The sequence below is a fragment of the Bos mutus genome, chromosome 18 (genome assembly GCF_027580195.1).
Source record: "Bos mutus isolate GX-2022 chromosome 18, NWIPB_WYAK_1.1, whole genome shotgun sequence".
In the NCBI taxonomy this organism is placed as follows: domain Eukaryota; kingdom Metazoa; phylum Chordata; class Mammalia; order Artiodactyla; family Bovidae; genus Bos; species Bos mutus.
Genome location: NC_091634.1, coordinates 54,644,880 through 54,671,190, shown reverse-complemented (window position 1 = coordinate 54,671,190; position 26,311 = coordinate 54,644,880). Strand labels below are relative to the sequence as shown.

The 26,311-nt window shown below is 45.6% G+C and overlaps 1 protein-coding gene across 1 annotated transcript in view; it reads left to right on the top strand.

Moving 5' to 3' along the window:
- The window catches only part of GAN (gigaxonin), a 52,320-nt gene that overhangs the window by 16,189 nt on the left and 9,820 nt on the right, over positions 1–26,311 (top strand). The window contains exons 2-9 of the mRNA XM_070388658.1: positions 10,025–10,139; positions 12,147–12,497; positions 13,946–14,163; positions 14,378–14,499; positions 17,489–17,601; positions 18,429–18,578; positions 19,452–19,588; positions 19,851–19,979. Coding sequence (XP_070244759.1) covers positions 10,025–10,139; positions 12,147–12,497; positions 13,946–14,163; positions 14,378–14,499; positions 17,489–17,601; positions 18,429–18,578; positions 19,452–19,588; positions 19,851–19,979 — 1,335 coding nt within the window. The remainder of the gene's footprint in view (positions 1–10,024; positions 10,140–12,146; positions 12,498–13,945; positions 14,164–14,377; positions 14,500–17,488; positions 17,602–18,428; positions 18,579–19,451; positions 19,589–19,850; positions 19,980–26,311) is intronic.

Genomic DNA, 26,311 nt, shown 5'->3' with positions numbered 1-26,311 from the left:
AACTTGGGTCTATTTGATTTCTTAAAATTCATTTGAGGTTCAGTTCAGTTCAGTCGCTCAGTCGTGTCCGACTCTTTGCGACACCATGGACTGCAGCCTGCCAGGCCTTCCTGTCCATCACCAACTCCCAAAATTTAGTCAAACTCATGTCCATCGAGTCGGTGATGCCTTCCAACCATCTCATCCTCTGTCATCCTCTTCTCCTCCTGCCCTCAATCTTTCCCAGCATCAGGGTCTTTTCAGATGAGTCAGCTCTTCTCATCAGGTGGCCAAAGTATTGGAGTTTCAGCTTCAACATCAGTCCTTCCAGTGAACACCCAGGACTGATCTCCTTTAGGATGGACTGGTTGCATCTCCTTGCAGTCCAAGGGACTCTCAAGAGTCTTCTCCAACACCACAGTTCAAAAGCATCAATTCTTCGGTGCTCAGCCTTCTTCACAGTCCAACTCTCACATCTATACATGACCACAGGAAAAACCATAGCCTTGACTAGATGAACCTTTGTTGGCAAAGTAATGTCTCTGCTTTTGAATATGCTATCTAGGTTGGTCATAACTTTCCTTCCAAGGAGTAAGCGTCTTTTAATTTCATGGCTGCAGTCACCATCTGCAGTGATTTTGGAGCCCCCCCAAAATAAAGTCAGCCACTGTGTCCACTGTTTCCCCATCTATTTCCCATGAAGTGATGGGACTGGATGCCATGATCTTCGTTTTCTGAATGTTGAGCTTTAAGCCAGCTTTTTCACTCTCCTCTTTCACTTTCATCAAGAGGCTCTTTAGTTCTTCCTCACGTTACTATGTGTTTTTGTCCAGAACAGCGCAGGGGCAGTGGCGCGTCCTGGGTGCGTGGCATCAGGGGCCCGGGATAGCCACTTGTCCCGACGTTGTCAGTGTTGGTTTGATCACATGGTTAGAGATGGTGTCTCCTGGGTTAATCTCACGCCTTTCGTTGTAATTAACATGTAACTTAAGGGGTGAGACTTGGAGGTTATGTGAACATTCTATTCCCCACCAACTTTCCCTCCCTAGTTTCAGCATCCAAGTACCCTGTGTAACTGTCACTCCTTCTGTATTTTATTAGTCAAGTCTTCTAAATTTTAGGGGTAAGCAGCTGGGCAGGAAATCAAACGATTACCACGATAAGAACAGCAGAGGGAGAAACAGGCTTTCAGCAGACTGGGACAAAGCATTTATTGTAGAATAAAGTAATGGGTACTTCATCCAGAGGCTTCAGATGAGCAAGTTTAAAACTCAAGACTCCTAGAAATGGCCGGCACCATTTCGTTTCACTGACATTAAACCGTGGTTAGAAGTGGGGCTGGTCAGTTTCTCAAGGGTGGGGACCACCAGCTGGTTGAGGTCCAGTTTTTAAATCCATGTCCAGTGCTGAATGCCGTGCAAAACAGAGTCACCATTTTTATGGGTTTGGTTTTTGTAGTCTGTACATCTTTCCCTCTGGCGATTGCTGCATTTCTGCAGGAATAATTAATGTCCCCTACGGTCGTGTACACCCACCGTCCCGCCCTCCCTGTCCCCCAGACTCACACCCTGACTCTCACTCTGCAGTTTCCTTGAGCTGTCCCTGTTTGAGGGGTACTTCACACTTTTCCACATTCTCTTATTTCAGGAGACATCATCTTCCCTAAGATAGATTTCTCTTTTGTTCAAATCACACGACTCTGGAAGGCAGATATTTTGTGTTTTCATATTTCTTCCAGATATTGATGTCACTGGATGTGGTTACTCAGAGCAGATCTAAATATGAAACGCTGTATTTCGTCTTCAGAGCGGATGATGTGATAAGAGGAGGAAGATGGAAAGCGTTTTTGTGAATCCTCGCGGGCTCTGGGTCAGGGAGGTAGTCGGGGCGGGTGGAGACCGTGGAGGCATCCTCTGTGACGAAGTGGCTCTGCTTTGGCCTCATTACTGGGGGCTGGGTGGGTGGGCAGACACCCAAACAGTAACCTTTGGTTTTCTGGAACCCTTTCCTAAGCTTCATACGTGCCCATCACTCTGTAGCTGCTAATTTTCTGCGCGGTGCACCAGAGATGTGCGGGGACGGCACTGAAGCAGGCATTTGGGCTTATGCACAGAGGACAGGCCTCCCCTTCAGCCAGTGTCCATTTGGGCCTCAGCACAAAGGCCGATGATTTCCTCGGGGGCCTCTGGGTGGTGGAACGTTTGAGCTTTCAGTTCTTGAATTGCTGACTGCAGCACACCCGGGGCGGAGGCTGGCGAGAGCGTCCCCTTCCCCCAGTGTGGACCAGCCCGCGGGCGCCATGCAGGGGAGCGTCCAGCTGCGTGGCTGGACGCACGTCTGCTTTCTGAACACTGGTTCAGAACACCGGTTTCTGAACACTGGTGCTGCTTTTGTTTTGGACCCGGATGAGCACAGTAGCTGATCACTGCAGCGCTGAAACCCACTGGCTGTGTGCTGTTACCAAGTCCCTGATGTTTCCCACATCCCCTTCAGACGCTTGATGGGGTAGAGCAGGGAGCCAGAGTCCTTGCTTTCAGAGGCATAGGCATGAGACAAACACCGTCTATTTAATAGTGGCAAATTCTAGGAAGAGAAATAAAGCAGGGAGGGGAAAGGGGTGTTATTTTAGATAACACAGTACCTGGGCCGCTCTTTGTGGGTGTTACCGGAGCAGAGACCTAAAGTCAGTGAAGGAGTAAATCTTCCCCTAATCAGGCAAGTGGGAGGCAGACAGAATATTCCAGGCAGGAGGGCACACATCAGACTAAGCTGGGAAACTTTGAAAATATACACTGTCTTGGACCTGACATCATCGGTCTAGGACCTGCTTTATCTGTAAAAGCTCTCCGGGAAGCAGGTTGGGGAGCTACTCTTAAAATCCATTAGAATTATGAGTCATGCCAGGATCTATATGAGGGGAAAAGTTTTGATGGTAAATAAGTAAAAACCACACTCTCTCTGAGTAAAAAAAAAAAAAAAGACTGGGATGCAGAGAGAAATGATTAGAGGAAATTAAAGGAAATAACAAAGGAAAATAACATTGGACCCACTCTTGTAATCATGTTCAATTCTTAAGAGTAATAGAGAAATGTGACCCTGCTCCCCATTTCTGGTTTTTTTCATGGCACCCCCTGCGCTGGTGGCAGTTCCCAGACGGGTCACACAACACCATGACCTGAGCTCTCTCTGGTTTCTCTCCTCACTGCCCGTTGCCTTTGCAGGGCCCTGTAGGTGGAGCGTCGTGGGGATCAGCTGGCCCGTGTAGGTCCAGGTGCCATGTGGGGGGGTTCCTAGAGGTTGTTCTTTGCAGCTGCTTCGTATCCCGCTGCGCACCCCAGGGTCTCCTTGGGCCTCCCTCTGGGACGCGTGGTCACGTGTCAGGCGTCTGTGCAAATGCATGTCCCCCGGGTGGATGGAGTTCTCAGCGGGTGGGAGCCGGGAGATAGATGGGTTCCTGCATTCCCAGCTGCCAAAAAGCAAGCCTTGTCCTGAGAGGATGCCGTCGGTTGATGGAAATATTGCCTGCACATACGTATATCATGAAGTCAACTGGGACTAAAAACAAAAATCATTTGAAAAGTAGACTTTCTTTTTAGAGTGAATTTCATAGGAAAACAGAGGAAGAGAGAGGTTCCATAGCCGCCTACCGGCACGCGTGCAAATCCTCCCCCACCAGAGGGGAGCCTCGGTCACGACCGACGACCCTCCACTTCCCCTTCACCACCCAGGGTCCATGGTTGACACTAGGCTTCACCCTTGGTGTGCATTTTGTGGGTTTGGGCAGACGCAGGATGATCAGTGTCCACCATCGTGGTAGCGTACTGACCAGTGTCACTGCCCTGAGATTCCTGCCCAAAAGGCCCATTTTGGGTATGGCTTTTAGGAGCTCATGAAGACTTGAGAGGGCGCATCCGTAAGACAGACTCCCCGCAGTGCAGACGTCATCAGGGGGGCCTCTGTGGGCATACGCACTGCTGAGCCCGCCGCCCTCTGCTCTTGGGAGCTGCCCGGTTTGACGGGAATCATTGGAAACAGTGTGAGTAATGCCCATGAACTGCCCTCCCTGGAGTTCCTGTGAAGCATGACTCCCTGAGCATTGCATTCTCATATATCCTGTCTGAGCAGGTTTCTTTGCTCTTATTGGAGACTAGCCTTTGCAGCTGAGGGGAAGGAAAGTCACTTAGATGTCTTCTGTGTCACTGTCACCTCAAATCCCAGTGTCAGTAATGTCTCGGCTGAGGAGGAGGACCAGACCTGATGATCCGGGTGCTCGTTAGGACATCTAGGCTCAACTGAACTTTCCCAGCCGTTGGAAGCCTGTTAGAAGAGGACAGTGTATAACCAGCAGAGGACTTTGCTCTGTTAACACTTATTTAAAAGTCATGGACCTCTTTCATAGATGTAAAACTGAATAATACCAGCTTCTTTATTAGGCAATGAGTTTTTTCTTATTATACCTCTTTTCAGTGTTGTCAAAAGAAAGCAAAGCTGATTTTATTTCGCTTCTGTTTAATAGAACAGAAAATACGTTCTTGCCCAGAGAGTAGGTAATTGGAGGGAAAAGGAACTCATACCGCGTCACCCACAGGAGGCATGTTGTAAATCCTCGGAAACAGATTGAGTTGGCTGGACTGTATCATCTAGGACTCGACAGATGCGTCTCAGGAGCAGAGTCTCCACAGTAACTCTTGGGTCTGTTTCAGCAGTTCAGCCCAGGAGTGTTCAGGGATGGGGGAGCTCTCAAGTCACCTCATTTAACCTCTTCTCTCTACAAACGGGAGAGCAGGGATGGTGAGGGGGGAGCGCCCTGCCCTGGAAACAGAAAACTGGGCAAGAACGTTACAGGCGTGGATGTTTATATCTAAATGCCGGAGGCCCCGTCTTAGAATACTCCCCACTATTCCTTGTTGTAAAGAGTCTTATGAAACTCTCAAAGTGGTATTTTAAGACTACTGCAGCTTCTGGGAGAGTTTGTTAGTTGACGTCACATAGTAATAAAAGCAAGGATATTGTGATTTCCGATGGATGAATTCACATATGATTCCAAACCTGGGGCAGAGACAGAAAACGAGAGAAGAGGGAGAGCAGCAATATAGGTACAGTCCATTATCCGTAAAGTAATCCACAAGGATATATTGTACAACACGGAATATAGCCAGTGTTTTATAATAACTGTAAATGGACTGTAACCTTTAAAAACTGTGAGTCACTATATTGTGCACCTGTAGCTTATAACATTGTACATCCACTGTACTTCAATTAAAAAAGGAGTTGATTTACCTGCTATTATATATGGACTGGACTTCCCTGGTGGGTGGTAAAGAAGCCACCCACCAATGCAGGAGACCTGGGTTCGATCCCTGGGTTGGGAAGATCCCCTGGAGAAGGAAATGGCAACTCACTCCAGTATTCTTACCTGGAGAATCCCATGGACAGAGGAGCCTGATGGGCTACAGTCCATGGGTCGAAAAAGAGTCGGACACGACTTAGCAACTAGACGACGACAACAAATATATGGACTAACTATAGAAACAAAGCCGTCAGTTATTAGCTCTTTGGCTTAGCCTTTTCTTTTTTAAAATTAACTCAGTCCAATTCACTGAATTCTCAGTTATATGCGATATGTGGCAAGGGAGATAGAAACGATTGAGAAAGTTCTAGATAAAAAAGGGAAAGTATGGAGGAAATATGTTGGTAGATACTGGGAAAATGAGGGTACTTACTGGAGGAAACAAACGTGAAACAATGGAACAAAAACTGTAGAGATTTAGTTGGGAGATAGGGAAGTGAAGACAAAAGGAGGAGGAATAAGACAAGTTTATAAGGTTTATCGGTGAGAAAGGATGGTGACTATCTAAGAGAAGAAAGAAGGAAGTCATTGCAAATGGTCATGGGCTGTGAAGCAAGACAGTTTCACAACAGGTCTGAGCGACTTTTAGCGTCTCAGATGGAAGGGACTAACGGCCAACTTTGACTACATTCCTGACAGACAAATGGACATCAGCCTCCTGGAACCTGCAGACTGGTGTTGGTCTGTGAGTTGTCACCTGGCCATGATAATATAAGAGGGACAGGAAGGTGGGAAATTTTGGATCTGAATTTAAACTGTAATTAAAATAAAGTTTTGTGATTTGACCCTCAGACATTTAAGGACTTCAATAGTACAGTGATTCAGTTTTCACGGACTCTGAAAAGGGTCAGATTTTATAGACGTCTGAAATGGTCAATATTTAAGGAAGTGTTTTTTTTTTTCTGTTCTCTTAGCCATTGGGATTCCCTGGTGGCTCGGATGGTAAGGCATCTGCCTGCAATGCGGGAAACCCAGGTTTGATCCCTGGGTCGGGAAGATCCCCTGGAGAAGGAAATGGCAACCCACTCCAGTGCTCTTGCCTAGAAACTTCCATGGATGGAAGAGCCTGGTGGGCTACAGTCCAGGGCGTCAGAAAGAGTTGGACACGACTGAGCAAGTTCACTTAGCCATGGACTATACCCTGCCAGCTGCTGAAATAAAACTGTACCTTTAAAAAATACATATATATATTCAGTAATTTAATTTTTTTGCTGTGGTGAGTCTTTGTTGCTATGCACGGGCTTTCTCTAGATGCGATAAGTGGCGTGTGGGCTCAGTAGCTGTGGTACACAGGCTTAGTTCCCTCACAGTATGTGGGATCTTCCCTGACCAGGGATCGAACCCATGTCCCCTGCCTTGACAGGCAAATTCTTAACCACTGACCCACCAGGGAAGCCCCAGGAAACTGTACTCTTTAAAAGCGATTCTTTTTCATTGTGAAAACACGCAGCAGTAGTTGACCCCTGAACAATGTGGGTTTGAACTGTGCGGGTCCATATATGTGGATTTTTTTTTTCAGTGTTGCATGGGTTTACTGATACATGGGTTAATTGAAGAAAATCTACATGTAAGTGAACTCATGCAGTTCAAACCCATGTTGTTCAGAGGTCAGTTGTACATGATCCATGGTTGGTTGAACCTGTAGATGCAGGTGTGGGGGGCTGGCTGAGGGACTTGAGAGTCTGTAGATTGTGGTATCTCTGTGGGTCCTGGAATCATTCCCTCAAGGACACCAAGAGATGACTGTATAATCATCTAAAAAAAAAAAGTCCAGTCACATGGCTGAAAAGTAGAAAGGGGGCACGCTGATCAGCCTCTTCAGAACCTCTTTCCCCATCAGCCCGGCCCGCCTCCCCCCACGCTCTCCGCAGCCCGTGGGCCAGCACAGCCAGCTCTGGTTGGAACCACTCGAATTCTAGGTGGCACTCCTCTGTGTGAACACATTTTGCAGCTAGTGCCTTTAAATATGTTCAAGACTGCATCTAGTCAGGATTAAGACGCCACAGAGTAATCTGAGCAACAAAAGTTTAAAGAATATTTAACTATAAGAGATTATAGAGTAATGAGGGATTGGCCACAAAGAGGAAACTCTACAAATTCAAGGCGTAGCCGACGTAAGGAGCAGCTGAGATGCAGAGTTGATCGGCCAGGACAGATCAACGCGTGGCAGAGAAGCCACACTGGTGGAATTTGCTTGAAGTCAGCCCTCTGGAACGCGCCAGAAGTCTGTCCACTGTGCTGCCGGGGAACGCTGCTCACAGGGAGGAGTCTCAGCAGAGACAGTTTACTGCAAAACTGCCTCCAGGAGTGTCAGGGCAAGCTGCCGGGCGGCACAGGCAACCGTAGCCCCAGGAGCCTGCCCGGCTGCGGGACCAGGGCCAGGCGGCAGAGCCTCCCCCTGCGGTGTCTCCCCAGCACCCTCCGCTTCGCACCCTCCGCTTTGCACCCTGCCAGTTCACCCCTCAGAAGGCTCAGATCGGTTTTCATGGAGCCTGCAAGAAGGGTGGACTCGGCGCCAAAGAGGCGATATGGTAATGGCCAGCACGGCAACTTAGAAATACTGACACCATCCTCAGTGAAACATTCCCTGAGGACGCGTCTGCGTACAGTAGATTGTAGAGCCCAATATTAGTGATTTCAGTGTGATTCTTAGCACTTCTGCTGTCTCTCTTGATTGAGAATTGACTGAAAAATTTTTTCTTCACTTGTAATAAAAGTGTCACTTGTATAGATACACCTAGAGTGCAGCAAGCAGAAAAGACTTGCCTTTGTGTAAAATTATTAGTTCAGGGGAAACTACAGAGGCAGGAACCGCAGATACGGAATGTAGGGGGGAGGCAGAGTTGTCTAAATATCCTCTCTCTACCTTCAGATGCGGTATATATTCCATCGATTCCGCCTGCCTGAAGGCCTCCCAAGGCCTCCTGTTGCCCCAGAGTGAACCAGCTTCCTCCTGCTGGTGCAGGGCTGTTATCCTTAGGGTCATCCCTCCACCATTCCCTTCCCTGCTTTCCTGTGTTGGATCATGTCTTTTTTTGTTCAAAATCTTCCCTCTTTCTGGATGTTTTCTGGGGCAGTTTATGGAACAGCATTCTGAGAAGTGTTGCATGGAAGATCATTTGTTTTGAGACTTTGTATAGATGAAAATATCTATTCAGTCCTGATATTTGGTCGGCATTTTGACCGGTTAAACTGCTCTCCATTGCACACCTTTCAGAGTACATCAGCCGTCTTCCACTGGAGCTGGGCAGCCTTCCTCAGCAGGGCAGGGGAGTCGTTACCTACGTGGAGCAAGCATCTGGGAACTCACCTGTTTGCTAAGACTCTGTCCATCTGTTGTTCTGCACTTAATTCGTCCTTCACCCTCCTTCCACGGCTGCCTCATCCTGCCGACTCCAAGCCTTTGGGCAGGTTCCTAAGTGTGGCTTAAGTGTGTCTTCATGTCCCTCGCTGCTAAATTAGGAGCATCTTTTAGACCTTGGGTAAAGGACCTGTTCTTAAACAAGACCCAGAAAGCACTGACTGTGAAAAATTATTCTTCAACTTGTTCATCACCGTAGGGAAAAAAAAAAAGTATCAAGTCTGCCAAGGTTTACTAAGAGTTTACTAAAGAAGGCCTGCACCTCATTATGAGAAGGGCAGTGAACTCAATTAAAAATGACACTTCAACGTGTATTTCATGAAAGAGGAGCCACGTGTGGCCACGGACCTGTGAAGAGATGTTCAGCACCTGGGTAGTGAGGGAAGACGGGTCACAACCACACCAGAGACCACACTTCACTCATCGACGGGCAGGAGTAGAAAGTGGGACAGAGACGAGTGTCGTAGAATTTGCGGGTCCGCACAGTCCCCTTACCCACACCAGATGAGGCCGAAAACTGCTCCAGCTACTGGGCAGAATAAATTGAGTATTAGCTCATACTTTGGAAAAGAATTTAGCTTAATTCTACCCCCAGGGATAAACCCAAGAGAAATTCTTCAGCATATTACAAAAGGAGACATGCACAAGAATGCCTCGCAGTACTGTTCACAGTACGCCAAACCCGGAGCCACAGCCCAGGGGCCCATCCACTGGAAAGGGGGCTATTACACAGCCAAAAAAAAGCGTGATACTCAGCAAGATGAATGACTCAGCAATATAATAGTAAATGAAAACGGCCCCAGAAGATTACAGACAGCATGAAACACTTTTATAAAATCGAAAACTTTAAACGGAAAACTTGAATACAGGATTTGGTTTAATAGTTACTTCAGATGAGGAAGGAGGGGAATGAACCGATGGGGAGGATGATTTGGTTAGAAGCAGGTTATTGTTGAGCTCCTAGCTTTTGTTTTGTGTGGTGGATGTGTGGGGTCCTTGTTACATCATTGAAAATAGCTGGATAATTAAATAGGGAAAAATAAGCCTAAAGGGCCTGGGTTCCCCAGGTGAAATAGAGACCCTTACTCACACGCCCTCAGTGCTTTGGTTGTCTGTTTCACTTGTCTTTTAAGAGGAAGCACTGAACCCTTGAACAAGTACTTTGCAGTTGAAAGTCATAGAACATATGTTGCTCCAAAGTTAATAAGCCAAATGTTCTAGATGGGATTCATATATCGATAAGTATCATATACTTTGTAGAGTATTTAGTGCATAAATATTTCTAGCTATTTCTGTTCTTTCATAGAAATTTTACATTTTTTTCCCTTTCTTAGGACAAAGTTAAACTATAATCCTCCAAAAGATGATGGATCAACCTATAAGATTGAACTTGAAGGGATATCGGTAATGGTTATGAGAGAGATCCTGGATTACATCTTCAGTGGGCAGGTATGCTGAGACCCAGAGGAAGGAGGACTGAGTAGACCCTCAGGCTCAGGGTGAGGCCGAGCAGCCCCGTCCCCTCCATCTTCCGTCACTGCGGGCTTGACTTGCATCTCCTGCCACACGCGGCACCCGAGCGCTTTCTTCCGGGGTCTGCCCTTGAAAGCAGGCTGATTTACCCAGATCCAGGCTTTGTTTCTCCCGTCCTGAGCACCACCTTCCAGTCTGAGACGTGTACATGTGGGATGCCCCCTCACTGCTGGTGTTTAAACCTCCATTCCAGTCTTGCCCTGGACCCACACCCTCAGGGAACTCGTTCTGTCTCCGTGGCATGGACCCGGGAGCCTCAGTGGGCGGTGGGGATTATTCTCTAGAGGTAAAGACTTCAAGACTCAGGTGACGGGCGCCTGCGTTGTTCTCAGTGCCTCGGTCCTGTCCCCCTCATTCTTTCCTGCTCTCTCTGTACCCTTTACTCTCTGTACCCACTTACATTTCTGGGAATTTCATGAAACCCAAGGAAGGAAGTGGTCAGTGGCTAGGGATCCTTTACTTTTCTTTGCCCTCCTCTGTCCCCCCGTACCCCGCTATTCATGTGGTTTAAAGGGTAGCATGAAGACTTAACGATCTGGGTTTGAATTAGGAGGATGCTATGTACTTTGTGCCTGGTTATGCGAGAGTGCGTTTTCTCTCTGCTCCTCTTGAGGGCGCGTGTCCTGCTCTCTCTCTCTCTCCTTCCTTCTCATTCTTCTGATTTTCCATCTGTAAAGGCTCTGTCTCCTGCATAAGTATTCTGAGTACACTCCTTACTTTTCTCTCAGCGTTCATTCTGTCCAGAATCACACTCGGTGACCATCATCCTCTTTGAAGCTTTCTGTTTCATTTCACAATGTTACCACTTTCTTGTTTCTCTAAACACTAGGTGGTGAGTGTGTGGAAGTAAGGTTATGTATATGATTATTTAAAATAAATGCACTCAAATCAGTTTGGGGACAGCCCTTAAAATACTGGCGATGCTCTGAGGCATCAAAAAACCAGACATAGGACCCAACTCTTAGCTAGCTTGTAAAATCAATTCAGCGACAGTTATGACAGGTTAGAAGCCAGTTAGAGCGTATTCATGTTCAGGCTTGCATTTGAAACTTGGAGATCTTACTTACCTGTGGTGCCAAACATGTGCATCTCAAATCGTGGTAAAATGTTTCTTGCTGCACTTCGCTGTGAGATCCCGCCTCCACGTTTCCTTGTGGAGGATAAGCACCCATGCCGTAGGCGAGTGTGGGCCGTTTGTGATCATGGCAGTATTTTAGGGGCCTGTGTCTTTATGTTGCCTCGCCATGGCATAGAAAAACTGAAGGGGGTAGAGGAGGAAGCATCAATCAGACAATGAAGAAGATTAAGGAAAAGCAAATGTTTGCAGTGGAACTTTGGGGGGATTTATTCCAGAAGGTAGCTTTGAGAGCAAATGGTATCCTTCGCACCGAGTACGGTGCTTGGTGTCCCGAAGGCAGCGCCTCAGGCAGCGTGGCTCTCCCTGTCTTCAGGGGCACATGGTATCTTTCGAATACCGTGTGGAAAGAGGAGGGATCCTAATTTATTTGGAGGAAAGATTTTCATTAGTTGAAGAGCTCGCATTTATAGAAATCCCTTTCCGTTTACCATAGAATTGCAGAACTTGCGACTTCCTGATAAGCATTTCAGTCATTTAAGGTTTTCCTCCGAGTTAAGCATGAGCACCGTGGACAGTTCACTCAGAAGGGCTGTGGTGGCTCATGTGGGTAAAGCGAGGGAAAAACTGGGAGAAGCTGACCAGCCACGCACGGTCTGTGTCGTCCCCAGGTACCTTGGGGCCCTCTGTCTGCTCTTGAAAGCAAAGTTGAACCGAGTGAAATCTGCCAATCCTCAGTCGCCTTTGACCTGCAAAAGTGGAGCTCCCGTGGTTTGGCCTGCTAGATTAGTGGTGTGGGTTCTAGATGTACACGCCCAGATACAAACTGTCCGCGACGGTCCTTCCAGATCCGGCTGAACGAGGACACCATCCAGGACGTGGTGCAGGCGGCGGACCTGCTGCTGCTGACGGACCTCAAGGCGCTGTGCTGCGAGTTCCTGGAGGGCTGCATCGCCGCCGAGAACTGCATCGGCATCCGCGACTTCGCGCTGCACTACTGCCTGCACCACGTGCATTACCTGGCCACCGAGTACCTGGAGACCCACTTCCGGGACGTCAGCAGCACCGAGGAGTTCCTCGAGCTGAGTCCGCAGAAGCTGAAGGAGGTGATCTCTCTCGAGAAGTTAAACGTCGGCAACGAAAAATATGTGTTTGAAGCGGTCATCCGATGGATAGCGCACGATACGGAAATAAGAAAGGTACCTTATAGCATGCTCTGACTTGGACATTCCACTTATTCGTATGTGTCTGTTCTTCACCCCAGTTCTACATGTTTTATCTTTCTCCTCCAACTTGAAAAACTTAGAGTTGTGATCTAAACCATGACCTGTTATACATCTTCCCATAGGCTCTCTAAAGCAGTTGGTTTTTTTCAGATCCGTCTACCAGAGTGAGTGTAATTCATCATATAGCAATGAAAATATTAACACTTAAAAGTGACTTGACATCCTTCAAATGTTGTTTTTAATGGGAAATGTGTTAGAGGATATCAGGTTTGAGGTCATTAGGGAGGGTGCTTTAGCCTTTACATCACAGGGCTTTGAATCTCATGTGTATATCCTAGAGGCTAGCTCCAAAATAAATATATTACATTACAGACAGGCTTTCAAAATGCATAAGTGCGTTTTTAATTGTTCTTAGTAATCCTTGATTTACATGTTAACGATCAGCTTGTAATTTTTTAATTCTGTAGGCCCATAAGCTGTGTCCACTGGGAAACCGCACTCCTAGCCTCGGCTCAGGTGGCACAGTTAGTGTTGTTTTCCACGTTGGTGGTGGGGCAGCTTAGGAAAGAGGAGAGAAGAGTTTCCAACTTGACAGCACCACTGAAGCAGCTTCTCTGTGACCCTCTTCTTGCCTTAAAGTGATGAGGGTGTCAAAGGTGGAGTGGCTGCCGGGAAAGAAAAGGCAGTTCCTCATTCTTTGGTTAATCCCAGCTTGACGCTGTAAGGACTGCTGGCCTTTACTACTCAGGGTATAGACAAGTGGACCTTAAAATGACGGTTCCAAAGCCCAGAAAAACTAGTCGCCTTAACATATGTACAGTGCTGTAGTCATTTGGTTCAAATTTAATGATTGAGTATGAAAAGCATGTAATTTATATTATACATGTTAGATCATTTTTAGTAGTAATTCCTGAAGAAATGATTACACAGTTGTCACGATTTTTGTCTTTGGAACTTGGGCTTTTTCAGATTTTTCTTATAATTTTGATGTTGGTACATTTTCATTATCTAGTTGACATATTGTGTCAAGCTCTTTCTGTAACCAATATTTGTATAAATGGGGTATAACTCATAGCACATCCAAGTTAGTGAGATAAAGCAAATCATAGCGGGGTTCTTGTAGGTTTTCCTGTTGCCGTGGGAACCCTGTAGGGTGTAATGGAAGCTTCTTGAAACTTTGCAGTGACCCAGCAAAGTGATGCTGAAGTGATGCTATTTTAAGTTAAACTTTTGTTTATCGAGGCCAGAGGAAGTAGAAAGGAAAGGGGCCGCCTCACACATTCAAGCAGCACTGGCCCTTACTCCTTGCCTGTTGATCATCTGACTCATCAACACTTGTAGTTTTCTATGAGTCGGAAAATGTCCCTTCTAAATGCACACTCTCCCTTTCTCCTCCCCGTGCTTTCCACCCTACTCTGCAGGTCCACATGAAGGATGTCATGTCAGCGCTGTGGGTTTCAGGGTTGGACTCGAGCTACTTACGGGAGCAGATGCTCAATGAGCCGTTGGTCCGCGAGATCGTCAAGGAGTGCAGCAACATCCCCCTCAGCCAGCCACAGCAGGGGGAGGCCATGCTGGCCAGCTTCAAGCCCCGCGGCTACTCGGAGTGCATCGTGACCGTGGGTGGAGAGGAGAGAGTGTAAGCATGGCCGTGAGCTGTGGTCTAAGTAAGGGAAGAGAGATTTCCAGGTGCACAAGAACTCAGGACAGTTCTCAGTATCTAAAGCCTAAATAGCAATCGATCTTTTTTTTTTAATGTTTGAAACATTCTTGAGAGCAGTAAAACTCGCCATGGTTTTTCTAAGCAGAATATAAACATATTAACTGCTAACTGATCATCTGCCTCCCCTTAGTTCGCGGAAGCCAACGGCAGCGATGCGATGTATGTGCCCCCTTTACGACCCCAATCGGCAGCTGTGGATCGAACTGGCCCCTCTAAGCATGCCCAGAATCAACCACGGGGTCCTCTCAGCAGGTACCGTGCCCTCATCTGCTTCACTTAAACACAAGATCAAGGGAGACGTGATTTCAGTGCTGTGCAGGATGACGCAGAACCCCTTAAAGATATTGCCTCTCTATGGGGACATGTTCAGCGTGGCTCTAGCTTTCAAGACTGTGGTAAGAAGAGTGTCTTCTGACCAGTCCTTACTGTTCCCAAGTCTTAAATATGTAGCTGTTTTTACGATGTCAGTAGCGGAGCATTTTTATTGGATGACTTAACTGCTGGAAGAGCAGAGCTGAGTGACCCTTACCACCCACTGCCCGGGTGATCACATCTGAGATGCAGATTTCCTTGAGCCATGCTAGTGCCCCATCTTGGAGAGCCCGGCAGGGTAGAGTTACAGCATGTAACACACACCCAAAGTAAGAGTGTCGTGTAAGAGCAGGCATTTCATAGGAGACTTGAGAAAATATTACCTAAATTAGTTCTGGCTTGAAGTTACTTTACTACAGAAAGTATGTTTTAGTTTGGAGCCTTATTGGAAGTTCTCACTACCTTGCTGGCTTCATCCCGCAGGTGCCGTTTCACTTCGTTCCAACTATTGTCCGCAGTCTTCCTGGAACTCTTCTTTCGTAGTCTCTGTTTGCCCACTAACATTACGATAACATTTTTAAGCTCTTCCACACTGTACTGTACTGTAGGCATGGCTAAAGCTGTGGACTGAAAATGAAACTGTAGGTTCTACGATTATCGATGTTTTCATCAACGGTAGTCAGCTGAATGGAGTGGTGTAGGCAACAGAATGTGGGTCTGATTTCTTGTTCTTTTTCTCAGACTTACCTTCCTTAAATTTTCCCCCCATAATGTGTATAGTTGTTCATAATTTTCGCACATGCACACCTACCACAAAGGTTCCTGTATCATTAACTTTCAGGTTTCCTAGAGGGGTGGTTGTTTCAGAAACTTGAAGCAGTGAGGAGAGGAATTGTTTCCAATCATGTTGACCAAAGTTGTGAAATGATTGAGTAGTTCCTATGTGTCCAGCCTATTCCATGTTTCTTCTTTTCTTGCCTTTTTTTCAAAAAAACTTGACCGACTTTTTTTGTCATTCAGTTTTTTCCCTCTCTACCAGATTAGAGGTTATATTCTATGTCTCTGTCCCTTTGAAAGTTACATCAGCATCCTCATCCTGTATTGTTAACAAAATCTAGAGTTCATCAGTACATTTATACTCTATTTTTCATGTTCCACAGTTTTACAGTATTAAAATACGTGGTTAGTTACAAATAAATATTTACATGTATATGTGTTTTGTTAATGTATGTTATATACACACCTATAGGTAGTATTCATTTAGATTTATCCACATATTTACCAACTTCTTTGTTTTTTCCCTCTTACTCCTCAAACTTGCCATCTGGGATCATTTTCCTTCTCTCTGAAGTTCATCCTTCTGAACTTAACATGGGTCTAATGACGGCAAAGTCCAAGATTTGTCTAAAGATGTCATTATTTTGCCTTCATCCTTAAAGGATGTTTTTACTGGGTATAGAATTTTAGGTTGGCCTCTATTATTGTTCAGCACACTGAAGATATTTTTCTTCTGACCTCTGTTATTCCTAGTTGTTAAGTCAGTTGTCAGATATAAAACTCTGTCTTTTCTCTGGACTGTATTTAAGTTTTCTTTTTTTTTCTTTTTTCCCTGTCATTTCAGTATTAGGTGAACATTTTATTTAAAATTTTACCATATTTGGGGATTGTTGGGCATCTTGACTCTGAAGGTTGGCCTTTCATCAAATCTGGAAAATTTTTATTTATGTCTTCAAATGTTGTCCTTGCTTATTCTCCTCTGTCCCTCTGCTTTTGGAAGTCAGATTAAGCATGGCTAGACCTTCTTACTCCATCCCCTGCCTTCTGCCTTCTTTTTGTTTCCTTTGGGATGAATCTGCCATTGAACCCATCCATTGAATATTTTATTCAATCTATTTCATCTTTTTTTTCCCTCTAGAATTTCTTTTTTTCAAACCTGCTGTGTCCATCCCTTCGTATAGAGCTATCTTTAAATAACATAGTGAGCATTTTTGTTTTATCATCTCTTTTATTACTCTAATATTTGAAATTTGCAGTCTTTTTCTAGATTACTTCCTATTGTCTGTTTCTACTGTTTCATCTTCATAGAGTCTAGTTCCTTTGTATACCTGAGTATCTTGGCTGGGTGCTGATCATTTTATTAAAAATTATTTGTAGGAAAACTTTAATGATTTAAAATCTTAGAATATTAGATTCTAAAACTTAGATAAAGGTACTGTCTTACATAGAAGTTTTGCATTTGTTTCTGCCAGTTGCCTAAAAACACTAATTTGTAATTACTGTAAATCAAATTCAAATTTTGAGATTTCCTAGATAAGTAAGGATATTTAAATTTGGCTTCTCATTCTGGTTGGCCTTCCTCCTGAGGGTTAGAACTTCAAAGAAGCTTTCCTGCCAGAAACTACACTCTCTGTGGGCCTGGGATTTAGATTTCTGTTTTCTTCATGCCCTCAAAGCCATTAAGAGAAAGCTTGCGTTTTTCCCACATTGCTAATACCCTCAGAGCAAAATGGTTTCCATGCATGGTAACCTCTCCAGCCTACATTTCCCTTCAGTTTTACCAGTGTCCCTTTGGCTGTTTCTTCTTTAAGAAAACTATTTTATTTTAAAATATGGGCTGGGGAATGGAACAGACAAACTGAAATAACTTAAGAGTCATTTGATGACTGGATGGGTGTCAGTTTCCCTTTTAAGCCACAGAGAAGTGGGAATCTGCTCAGAGATTCTGAGTGAAGTGAAATGGTCAGAGTGACTGACAGATTAACTGTGTCATCAAGGATTGAGTGAAGTGTGACAAACATCTCGAATCCCTTGTCATCAAAAAGGTGCCTCCACGTACTCTCTCTGCCCTCACGGCATTTGCATTTGCTTGGGAATGGGTATTGAAAACTTACGCTTCAACTTTCTTGTGTGTCTCCTTTGATTTTTTCAGAAGGGTTTTTGTTTGTATTTGGAGGCCAAGATGAAAACAAGCAGACCCTGAGCTCAGGAGAAAAGTATGACCCAGATGCAAATATGTGGACCGCTTTGCCACCGATGAACGAGGTAAATAAAGCGTTGCTTTTTTTGTTTGATGTTTCTTTTTACCCCCATTAGCGCTTTCGTTTGCTTCTGCCTTTGAGTGAAATGACAGAGACAGCGGCCCCACCAAGACCCCTGCCTGGCATGCCTGTGCCCTCCACCCCACCTCCTGGGAACACACTTGCTTCAGTCCCTTTGCCAGGTACCCGCGGGGCACGCTGCCCGCCTCCTTCTTAGCAAGGCCTCCCCCCGGCCCTGAGCTCCCTTTTTGCCTCCCTTGCTTTCTTTCTGTTCATACCACATCGCCCCTCCTCACACACTAGGCCTTTCTAAATTGTTCGCTCAGACTTTTGGATGGCAGGGCTTCTGTCTGCGTGGTCAGTGCTGTGAGTGGGTGAGTGTCACACTGCGGGCAGCCTTCGTGCAGGCCCGTACGCACCACCCCACCACGACCACCGGCAGGCCTGTTGCTGGGGCTCTTACACAATTTCACACGTCAGCTGGGAGCCACTGCTACCCATGCTGAACAAAAATCATTTTATGGAACCAGGCGGTAATCGTTCTTCTTCTTGTCATGAGCTGACTTGAGCGAAAGGTAAGGATTTTACCTGTGAATCCACCTCGTGTGAAATCCCTTGTTCCGGGAAATTCCTGGACTTGGGTTCTCTGTCTCTTGTGATAGAAGAGTGAGCTTCTGGGGAAAGCAGAACTGTTTGAGAGACACAGTTCTGAGTCTTGTATTTCTTTGCAGGAATGTAATGAAAACCTGTCATTTGTATTAAATATATGATTATCAGCTTTCAGTATGAGAGTTGGCCTTTTGTCTACAAAGCTCTTTCATGTTTTTTCAGGCAAGACATAATTTTGGAATTGTGGAGATAGATGGCATGCTGTACGTTCTAGGAGGAGAAGATGGAGAAAAAGAGCTAATTTCCATGGAATGTTACGATATTTATTCTAAAACCTGGACAAAGCAACCTGATCTGACCATGGTTAGAAAGGTGAGAGCCACCTCGTGATGAGACTCACACGCGGGCTTTGAAAGGTACTGTGTCTTCACTGCCACGGTGCCTTTTAACGTGGTTGATAGTGTTAAAGCGCTAACATTACGCAAGTGTGCCTTTGCTGGCAGCTCCTTGCCTTCACCGTTGCCAGTCACATGCCAAGCTGGGGAGCTGCGTGAGAGAGTTCACGGGGGCGCTGGGCTCTGGGCAGCGCTCTTGTGCCTGCGGCCCACACACCTGCTCCGTGACGGCACTAACCTAGGCAGGAACCAGATCTCCCAAACCTGTTTTCTTAATCGTCATGCACACTTGGGCGGAAGCATTAATCCATTGATCCAGAGGTAAAGAACTGCCATTGGTCCTGAAAAGAATGAAAACTAAGGGCTCCATTACCTGTTCAGGACTTGGTCTGTATTTCTGTTCCCTGGTGGAGACGGGCATTTCATCATCAGGCCAGAGCCTTTTTAGTGCCCTGGGCATTTCACACCTAGGTACTGGGACTCACTGGTAATATGATCACTCACTGTGTGTGCCCTTCCAGCTGACTTAATTTGGGGCGAGAGTTGAGTGACATCTTGCTCTGTGGACTCGGCGTCTTGGACTCTTCACATAGTGGTGAGAGAAGAGAGCTTGGAAAGCTCCTTTAAAAGCAAGGCTGTGTGCTTATCTCACTTAGTGGAGCAGTGTCAGGTGGAGCTGATCCTTCCCTCAGGACAGTATATGTATTACCCATGCTTGTCCCATTTTTGAAAGCCAGCCTCCGTCAGACCCTTTTCCAAACATCTCCCAGGGTTCCAGCCAAGCTGGTGTTGACTCAGCCAACTTTTAATGATAAACGTCGCCTCCCCCACTGTTGCTTCCTCCTTCCAGATTGGCTGCTATGCAGCTATGAAGAAGAAAATCTATGCCATGGGCGGAGGATCCTACGGGAAGCTCTTCGAGTCTGTGGAGTGCTATGACCCCCGGACCCAGCAGTGGACCGCCATCTGTCCCCTGAAAGAGAGGAGGTGAGAGAGCGGGGCGGGCTGGAGAGCCCCCTTCGCCCGGCTCTCGCTTCTCCCTGCTTCTAAACGGACCTTTTATTTGACTTGCCATTTGGTTCATATAACGCTAGATGAATAATCCACACTCTGAAAAAGGAAGACTCATGTATTTGTGAAACACTGAATGTCACAGAGCTAAGACAAGCAAAAGAGGAATTAGGGAGTCGAGTCCTGAGATACATCGATGAACCCAGTGCTCAGTGTGTGTGCGTGGTGTGCCTTTCAGGTTTGGCGCGGTGGCCTGTGGAGTTGCCATGGAACTGTACGTGTTCGGGGGTGTCAGAAGTCGCGAGGACATCCAGGGGGGCGAGATGGTGACTTGCAAGTCGGAGTTCTACCACGATGAGTTTAAAAGGTACATGTGGACGGCTTCGTGTGGCTTCTGCAGCTCTCTCTCTGTGCTTTCAAAGGCATGTCTTAGCTTCATTTAGTTTTGCTTTCAAATTGTTCCACTGAACTTACCTATTTATGTCTAATGCATACCGGATATTTATTTAGTGACTTCAGAAGTCTTGGTAACTCATAGGAAAGCCAGAGAAAAATGTTTCTCAAGTGCAGAGCAGACCTTGATGCTTTTGATAGCTTTTAGGAGAAAGTTTAAACTCCTTAACTTAGCAGATATGGCCTTTTGTGATATGACCTATGTGTACTCTTTCTGCTACGGTTCAACCCAGGTGCTTCACCTGAGTCCCGCTGGGTGGTATCTTCCCTCCAAAGCGTGGTATCATTGTCTCAGCTCTGTGCTTTCATACTTTTCCTTTTGCCTAAAACTTCCCTTCTCACATTTATCCAGTTAATTTGGCTTCTTCAAAACTCAGCTTAATGATCACCGCCAAGAGAAGGCCTTCTCATGTCTCCCGATCTGAGTTGGACTCCTCAGTCTGTGGTCCCATGCCTGTCTCTTGGATTGTGACTGTGAACTGAAGCTCCTTCGGGGCGAGTTCCAGCTCAGCTTTGGGTCCTAGCTTCTGGCCTCACCCTGGCTTGTATCAGACACTCAATAAACGTGGTATTGGAGATTCTTGAATCATCTGATGGGCTGCCATACATGTGAGGTGGAGTTGCAGCATCGGTCCAATCCCCCTCACTTTGCTCCTCTCACCTGTTTTATTATAACCACCCAACAGCGTTTTTCTTGCAGTAATATGTTCACATCCTACAGGGAAATTGCTGTGCTCAAGTTAATCTTGTGATAGCATTTCGATCGTGTTGCCAGAAGGGGGTGCCAGAATATAATGTTTAATTTCACAGTATTTTAGGGTAAACAATGCACAGGTGCCAAGATTTTAGAAATATGTATGTTATCTATTAATGTATTTTAATTTTATGATGTTTGCATAGCCTATTTTTTTTTTCCCCTTCAGTTACTGGGGGCAGACAATCTTAGGAAAATTCACTAGACAAAGTGTGAGAGCAATTTGAGAATGCTTGCTACTATGGTTGGGACAGGGGAAGAATTTCAAAGACTTTTCTACACCTCTCTTCCATAATGTGTTACTGTGAGGGCTGACTGTTCACACTACAAAGTAGTATATGAATTTCCTTCCCAAATGAATCTCAAAACAGTTGCCCAAGTTCATTAACAAGCAGGGGTCAGTACACTTGGTTTCTGATAAAATATTGATATAAGCCTTACTCATAATGACTGAACTACTGTTTGGACAGTGTGAGCTAGAGAGCTGTATCTCACTTGCTGGAATAATCAGGGTTGCTTATGGTTTTACCATTTCCTGTTCTGTTTTGATTGTAGAGGACTTGAAGATGGCTGTGAAGTTGTCAATCTCCCTTGATATGCTATCATCATTAGAACCTTTAGATTTCTCTCAGGTTGTCTCCTGTTTATGGAATATTAAGTAATAAGAGTATTGGGCTTCCCAGATGGCTCAGATGGTAAAGTGTCTGCCAGCAATGCGGGGCACATGGGTTCGATCCCTGGGTCAGGAAGATCCCCTGGAGAAGGAAATGGCAACCCACTCCAGTACTCTTGCCTGGAAAATTCCATGGATGGAGGGGCCTGGGTAGGCTCCAGTCCATGGGGTCGCAAAGAGTTGGACATGATTGAGCGACTTCACTTTCACTTTTCACTTTCAATAAGAGTATTACTTGCTTTCGTTCATAATTGTTAAACATGACTATTACTTTCTTCGTTGCTATTTAAAGTACTTCCCAATAAAATTCACTTCTCTAGTTTGCTTATATTCAAGTTCTCCAGTGTTTGTTCACAAATAGAATGAAGAAAGCTTGATTTCTGTTGTCAGTATATAGGACTCTTGTCTAGATAAAGCTAAACATAAACACACGATACTAAGTGCCATATATTACCTCACTTAACACATTTAATCTTCAAAACAGCCCTCTGAGATACAGGTACTCTTTCATTCCTGTCTTGCATATGAGGAAATCAAAACACAGAGAGGTTGAGTCATGTGCCCCAAAACACACAGACAGCATGTGGCAGAGCTGGCATTTGAACTCGGGCATCCTGGCCTCAGAGACCACCAGTTCAAATACCACACAATAGTGCCTTCAAAACTTAGTCTTTCCCATGAAAACCTATAGAAGGGGGAAAACATCTGTGAGTAGTTTCTCTCTTTAAAGCTCAGATGTTTCCAAGTGTGTGGTATTTGCATACTTTGGAAGCTGCTGCCAAATGAACAACCTGCCTTAGATTGAAGACTATTTATTGTTTTTAAGTAATCTCTTGTCTTTCCTGTCTTTGTTCCCTATTTTTAGGTTAAAAGTTTCCTGGAAAAATGCCACATCTTACTATTTTCTGTGTTTCTGACTAAAAGCAAAACTGTTTGAAGGAAAGCAAAAAATTTTTTAAAAATTGCCTTTATTTATACCAAGTCACAGTAACAACTTCATATATCCAGAAAGACGAGTGTGTCTCTCTCTGTTCTTTGCACTCCTGCTTCTAGTACTGTACTAGACTAGTACTGTCATCCTCCCAGTGGTCTATATGTCTTTTAAAGTCATCTTTGATTCTCTCTTATGCTTCACATCTCATGAGTTGCCAAATCGTATTTTTTTTTAAACTCTATAGTGTTTTTTGCACATACCCACCTTTATTTCTCTGCCACAGCTCCAGTGAGTTCCCTGTCATGCGTGCGGTGTCCTTAGCCTTCTAACCAGTCTCTCAGATACATTTCACCTACTTGTGCTTCTGAAAGATGAATCTGCCTTTGGTCATTTCATTCAGATGGAGATTATTCCTAGTTACCCCCTGCTTGCCAAGTAAAGACATGAGGATTTAGCCGCCTCCTCGGGGCCCTCTGTGATCTGAGGTTGAGAAAAACGTCCGCCTTTCCACTTCTTCCTTTGCCGTGCTCTGGAGTGCCGCTCGCTTCTTACAGCCATCCGTGTCTTGTTGCCTCTGAGCATTTGCTCAGCCCACGTGCCCTCCCCTTCTCCTTTTTAATAGATAAATCAGTTAACTCTTCTCTGAAGTCAAGACCTGTCGGCTTCATCTTTTGATGAACATGTACTTGGATAGACATCTCTGACCACTGGCCACATCCGCATATGGTTCTCTGACCTGCGGATCAGGGACCATTACGGGAGCAAGGGTTAAGTGGAAGTCACCAGAACGTTCCTCCCCTGCCAAGGTAGAGAACCAGGGGCAGCACTGCATTCTGAGGAACATGCAAACCTCAGTGCCACCATCAAAGACTCGCAAGTACAGGGATGGTGCCCCACACATCCCCACTTAATTCACTTAGGATAAGTAGAAAAGTCAGCTGCAGTGTGGAAAATAGCTGTCAGCGTTCCATAAACTTAACAGGTGGTTAGGTGGTCACCGACCTAATGATTAACTAGTAGGAGTTAACTGGAGGAGTTAACTGCTAACCTGTGAGAGGAGACTCCGATGAAAGCAGAAATAGTCAAGAAAGAAGTGCAGCTGCAGCCTTTAGGACCGAGGGAAAGAGTCCCAGGAAGGAACAAACTTGGAAGTTTGCTCCAGACCCTGCAGGGCTGGGATTCACCTCTGTAGAGCAGGGGTGATGTGGCCCAGGATACAGCAGAGCCCTTGGGCGCCGGGGCCAGAGCTGGTGTGCAGGAAGCTGCTTGCTGGCCAGCAGAGCACCTCCCCGCAGGTGAGCACCTCCGGGGCCCCTGCACGCTGGAGACAGCAGAGCAGACCACCGATACCAGGGAAGAAGCCCTTTCCTCTCCCAGCCTTGCAGTCCCTCCAGCGCCCTCTGTTGACAAAGTTTAGCATTGTACTTACCTTCTCAAAGAGCCTGCTGCACATCAGAGTTCATTTTTTCCATTGTGTGATCTGTTTCATTGGTTTCTCCTGTCTTATTTCCTTCCTTTTACTTACTCTGGGTTTATTTTGTTTTTCCTTTTCTACCTTCTTCAGGTAGCATATTAGATTTTTAAAATTTCTCTGCCACAGTCCCCTATCTTTCCATCATAAGCCTATTTTCCTTTTTCACTTACTGAGCATCGTTGTGCTAGCTGTGTCCACATCCCTGCCTGGTAGATAATCCCATCATCTGAGTCATCAGAGTTGGCGTCTGTTAATTGTTTAGTCCCCTGAGAAGGGGCTCTCATTTATCTGGCTCTTTTGCTGTCTGGATTACGTCTGGGCTTTGTGAGCAGGACACTATTGAGGACCTGAGGTATCTTCTGGCACTCCAGAGAGGTGCTCCCAGCGTTCTGTAGCCAGTGGGCGTGCTCAGACTTGCTGAGCCTCAGGTGCAAGCATTCATGGGTCCAGTGCCTGTAAGACACGAGGTCAGTGATGGCCCGATTTCACTTTGCAGGGATAGCTCTTAGTTTTTCCCTTTCCCTATTTATTAAAGGCAGCTCAGAGGCAGGGGCCAAGCTGTATTCCCAGTCCCACAAACTGCTTGATACCAATTAGCTTTCAGATATTAGAGGAATCGGATCTTCGCTTTATAGCAGCTTGGCCTCTGAGTTGTTCCATGATCTTGGACAACATTCTGCTTCTACATTTCTTGGAATTCAAAATAGGGAATGTACCACTCTGTAACAGTCTGGGGAGAATGTGCATTGGGAAAAAAGAAAGCGCTGCTCTTAGTGAAATAATTGTACGTGCTCCGGTAGTGAGTGGAGGCCTGGACATTGGTGGTGCTAAAGGGCTTACATACATTTCCTCTAACTGAGGTCTGCTCTGACCTGGCTATGCTTTTAGCTATGAAAGGGAATTGGTCAAATTTACTTAAGTGAACATTATTATATAGCAGAGTCTAGTTTGTTTTGTTTTAAAGCAAAAAAAAACACCAAAAACCTTTTATTTGGGAATAATTTTAGACCTGTAGGAAAGTAGCAAAAATAGAGTTCCCATAAGCCGTTCACCCAGCTTCTCCTACTGTTAACATCTTACATGCTGTAGCATTCACTTTGGTACAGTATTAAGTAAACTACAGACTTTATTCGACTTTATTTCACCAGTTCATCCACTAATACCTTTTACCCAAACTGCAGCTGACTTTTCTACTTACTCTAAGTGAATTAAGTGGGGGTGCGTGGGGCACCACCCTTGTACTGGGGAGTCTTTGAAGGTTATCGGATGGTTTTTTACGAGGATGTCTCCACCTGGGTTTGTCTGATGATGCCTTGTGACGAGGCTGAGGTTGTGCGTTTGAGGTGGGGATCCCTCATCAGTGCTTCTGGGCCCTTCTCTGCCTGGTGTCAGGGGGAGAGACACTTTGTCCCATTACTGGTGATGCTAATCTTGATGACATGGCTAAGGTGCCATCTGTGGGGTTTCCCCCACTGTAAAGTCACTGCTTCTCCCTTTGTAATTCATGAGTATCTTGGAAGAGGTAATCTGAGAATATGCGAATATACTGCTTCTCCTTAAACTCACCACCAATGGAGCGTCCTCGATGGGCCGGCCTCCCGGGAGTTAGAGCCATGGTGTTTGCCTCCTGGGGATTCTTCTGCTTCCCTCATTCCTTCTCCCTATGTCAGCTGGAGTTCTGTAAAGAACAGCTGTCCCTTCTCCCTATTTGTTTTTAATGGATTCGGCCGTTTATTTATATCAGTATGGACTCACGGATATTCATCTTACTCTCTGAGTTACCCGGCCAGGACTGTTGTTTACTGCGTTGCTCCAGCTGGTCCAGCTGTGGCCGTCAGGAGCTGCATGTTGGCTGTGTCCTCTGACACACCTCATCCTTTCTGCAGCGCTTCCTCCGTGGCAGCACAAGATGGTCCAGGCTCATCTTGTGTTTTCTGTCTCAGCTGTGGAATCAGACACTTCTTCATGGAGCCCTGGCTCCTTTTCATGGTTATTGAATTGATTTTCAACAGAAGAGCCAAGGCAATTCAGCGGGGAGAGAAATGTATTTTTAGCAAATGATGCTGGAAAAACTAGCTATCTATATGCCTAGATATAGGGATAAAAAGGACTTGACTCTTATACCTTACACTATATACCAAAGATAACTTGAAATGTATTATCATAAGACCTAAATGTTAACACTAGAACAATAACATTTCCAGAAATTTTAATTTAAAAAACTTTTCAACTTTGGAATAGGCAAATATTTTCTAGAAGGACATAGAAAGTGTGAACTATAAAAAGAAAAAAAAATGATAAACTGGAATTCACCAAAATTAAAAAACCACTGTTCTCAAAAGCCCCCATTAAGGTAATGAAAAGACAGTCTACATGCTGGGGAAAAGGATCTGTGATACACATATCCAAAA